At 38.2% G+C, this 3,663-nt stretch overlaps 1 protein-coding gene across 1 annotated transcript; it reads right to left on the reverse strand.

Annotated features, from left to right (window-relative positions):
• Positions 1-1,197: 1,197 nt before the first annotated feature.
• LOC128367503 (olfactory receptor 11A1-like) lies at positions 1,198-2,124 on the reverse strand. The gene has a single exon (XM_053328072.1). It carries the CDS (start codon positions 2,122-2,124, stop codon positions 1,198-1,200), a length of 927 nt encoding a protein of 308 aa, XP_053184047.1.
• Between the last annotated feature and the right edge of the window lie 1,539 nt (positions 2,125-3,663).

Here is a 3,663-nt window from a genome sequence, read left to right on the forward strand (position 1 = left end):
GGTTAACTTCTACCGGTGCACTGTAGAAGTTCATCACATACTGCATCACAGTGTGGTTAACCAGCTGCACCAAGAAGGACCAGAGGGCTCTGCAAATACTCATCAAGACGGCACAATACTGGGACACAGCTTCCTGCAATCGGGGACATTTATCAAGCCGGCTGTCAGGGCAGGGCCTTAGATATCATTTGTGACCCAACACATCCTGGCTACCAACTACTTCCCTCTGGCAGGTGAAACAGGACAATTCAATCACACACTACAAGACTGAAAAACGGCTACTTCCCCCCGAGCTGTTAAACTAATGAACATGGCCTGATCTCCTCATCCCACACACACACACTCACTGGAGTGTGGCCTACTGTTACATCAAGCATTGCTACTGTTTGCACCTTTTTATATTGTGTATTGAACTTTATTGCTCTTATAGATTGTCAATATTTTATTTATGTCTTAATGTTCTTATGGCTCAGGGAGTGCTATCTAAATGTTGTTATATGTTGTTATATATGATGAAAATAAAGCTATTAAACTACTTGTCCCCTTAAAGAGAAAGGTCCCTGCAAATAAATAGAAGGTTGTCCTAAGTGATCACCTTCATCCTATGATGAAACATTTCATATATCTTGACGGGAGTGGTGTCTTCCAGGATGCCCCCATCCATAAGCAACAAGGGTTAACTGACTGGTTTGATGAGATAATAGAATATGAAAATGATGTGAATCATATGCCATGGCCTTTGCAGTCACAAGATCTCTACCTAATTGAACACCTGTGGGATTTTGAACCAACGTGTTAGACAGCACTCTCCACCACCATCACAATACCAAATGAGGGAATATAGTAGAGTAGAGTTCAAAGACTCTAGAATCAATGCCAAGGTGCATTGAAGCTGTTCTGGAAGCATGTGGTGGTCCAACACCTTACTTTGTCACCTGTCTGTATACACATACATGCACGTTCATAACAGTTAATTGAAACAAAGTGAACATTTTAAATGACTTAAAATGAATTAAAAGATATTTATGAATAATTTCAACAAATGGATAAATCAGTACATTAGTCAAGCTGATGATATACTCTTTACTCTCTATCATATATAAAACTACATAGTCTACATCAAATGCCTTCCAAGAATCCATATTTCTGCATGATTATTCAAAAATAAATTATTATACATTTATCAGTGTAAAAGCATCAGAGTCTTTTGGCTCGGCAGAACAACCTTTTGAGGTGTTTAGAAATTTCTTTCATTTTGAGCCCATATATGAGTGGATTAAACAAAGGATGATACAAAACTATTTGTAACGTCATTATTAGACGTGCCATTTTTGTAAACTTAGATTCCAGTCGAGCTATACTGACATCATATACACTAAAACAGGTGATGCTGATTAAAACCAACAAGTGGGGTAAACATGTCTCTGCTGCTTTTTTCCTGATTTCTTTACAACTTTGGTATGTTAATATTAATATCCTTACATATGTAAACATTACAAAGAGCATAGGGAGTAGTATAACATTGAATAAAAGAACCACACCATATATTGTCACAAATTTTGATCTCACACAATGAAGACTGTAAACTGCATTGTTACAAAATATTCCTTTTAAATTAAAGTTGCACAGTTTAGTATCAGCAATCTGTATTACTAGCACTGCCATTTGACAAGCTGGCAAAAGCCATGATAAAACCAGAAAAATACTGATAGTAGTTTTTCTCATGATAACTGGATATTGCAGAGGTTTACATATAGACACATACCTGTCATAAGCCATGGCTGACAACAGTAAGAAATCAGACAAGCCTAAAGTGTAAAATATATAAAATTGAAAAAGACAGGCTGAATATGATATGATCTGTTTTTCAGATAAAAAGTCAATTAACATTTTTGGGTAGATAGTAGTGCTGTAAAGAACAGCATTCAGTAACAAAGCTGCAATGAAAACATACATAGGCTCATGAAGGTTTTCATGAACCCATATAAGACACACAATAATGATATTACTGCCGATTATTAGAATATATACTGTAAACATGATCAAAAAATAAACATATCTGTATTTGTCCACTTCCACATACCCACCAATAGTTATATATGTTATATTTAATTCATCATCCATTAAGATTATCAAAAAAGTAGAAGTTCAGCAATAAAACAGATTACAAAACTAGTGCTTCATTCAATGTCTTCATTCATAGATATTCTACCTTGAAATACACTCTCATGTTCATCTCAGACATTCACACAGTGAACTGTCTCTGGGTCCATGGAATGTTTTTTTATTGAATTGCTTGACCCTCTATGGATCTCATTAAAGTCTTCACCAAAATAGCAACTACTAGCTCTTAACTTTACTAAACTCAAGAGGCCTAAAGTTGCAGCAATTGTTTGGCCTACTTTGCTTGGGCGTGTGCCCCATAATACAACATTACACCCCACACCTTCTGCACCAACTGCTATTTTCCCTTTGGGTTTTTATATTTAAATGGGATAAATGTGTTAACACATATATATTAATGTGCACTAATACAACATTTTTAAAGATGCTTGTGTTGCTTCCCCAACTCAAAGTATTCATACTCAATATTGAGTATGAATACCGGAGCACCAATGCTATCCACCAAATTTTTAAATCTGCTTATCACACTCCATATGATACACAGATTTTCACAAGATGATAGATCACTATAGTATAACAAACTGAATCTGTAATAGATGGAACCTTTATTGTCCTCCAGGAAACACATCCAGATAACCTTACTGCAGTGTACCAATATACATGGTGATGTGGTCATGTCTCGTTTACAAAGTCAGAGTTTGCCCTGATACCAAACCAGTACATTGGATAATTGAGAAAGTTTAACCAAAATCAGTGGCCAATCAGACTGATCAGACCTGCAAGATTTTTTTTTCTAGAACCCAGCACTGCAAGAGGTGGCGGCCTGACATGACAGCTTCACTCTGCTTTACTTTTTTCTTACTTTTAAGTTTTTTTAAAAGAAACCTAATTTTAGATTGTGTATCTGTGTTTCACGAGCAAGGAACACATCACCAACGAGATACGTTTTAACAGATTTATTGACAGAATTTGAATGAATTGTGTATTCTTGATGGGGAACGATTCTTGATGCGGAACGATTCTTGATGCGGAACGATTCTTGATACGGTGATTCTTGATGCGGTGTGGGGAGGTCGGACGAAGGATACGCCGCTGCGCCCGGGCAGTGACGAACCCCCAGGAACCTATAAGAGAGGAGAGAAGAACAGAAGAGAGGGCGGGGGGGAGGGAAACTCGAAAGCGAGAGTGAACGAGGGGGACGCTGTTAGGTCTGTTTATATAGGAGCCGGAAGGGGTGTAATTGGTGTGTGTTCCCGCTCCTGAAACTGCGCTTATCAAGCTTCGATTCACGAGCAAGGAACACATCACCAACGAGATACGTTTTAACAGATTTATTGACAGAATTTGAATGAATTGTGTATTCTTGATGGGGAACGATTCTTGATGCGGAACGATTCTTGATGCGGAACGATTCTTGATACGGTGATTCTTGATGCGGTGTGGGGAGGTCGGACGAAGGATCCGCCGCTGCGCCCGGGCAGTGACGAACCCCCAAAAACCTCCAATTATTTGAGACGTGCTCGTGCGGATCTTAGATCG

Source organism: Scomber japonicus, chromosome 11, assembly GCF_027409825.1.
Source record: "Scomber japonicus isolate fScoJap1 chromosome 11, fScoJap1.pri, whole genome shotgun sequence".
Taxonomy (NCBI): domain Eukaryota; kingdom Metazoa; phylum Chordata; class Actinopteri; order Scombriformes; family Scombridae; genus Scomber; species Scomber japonicus.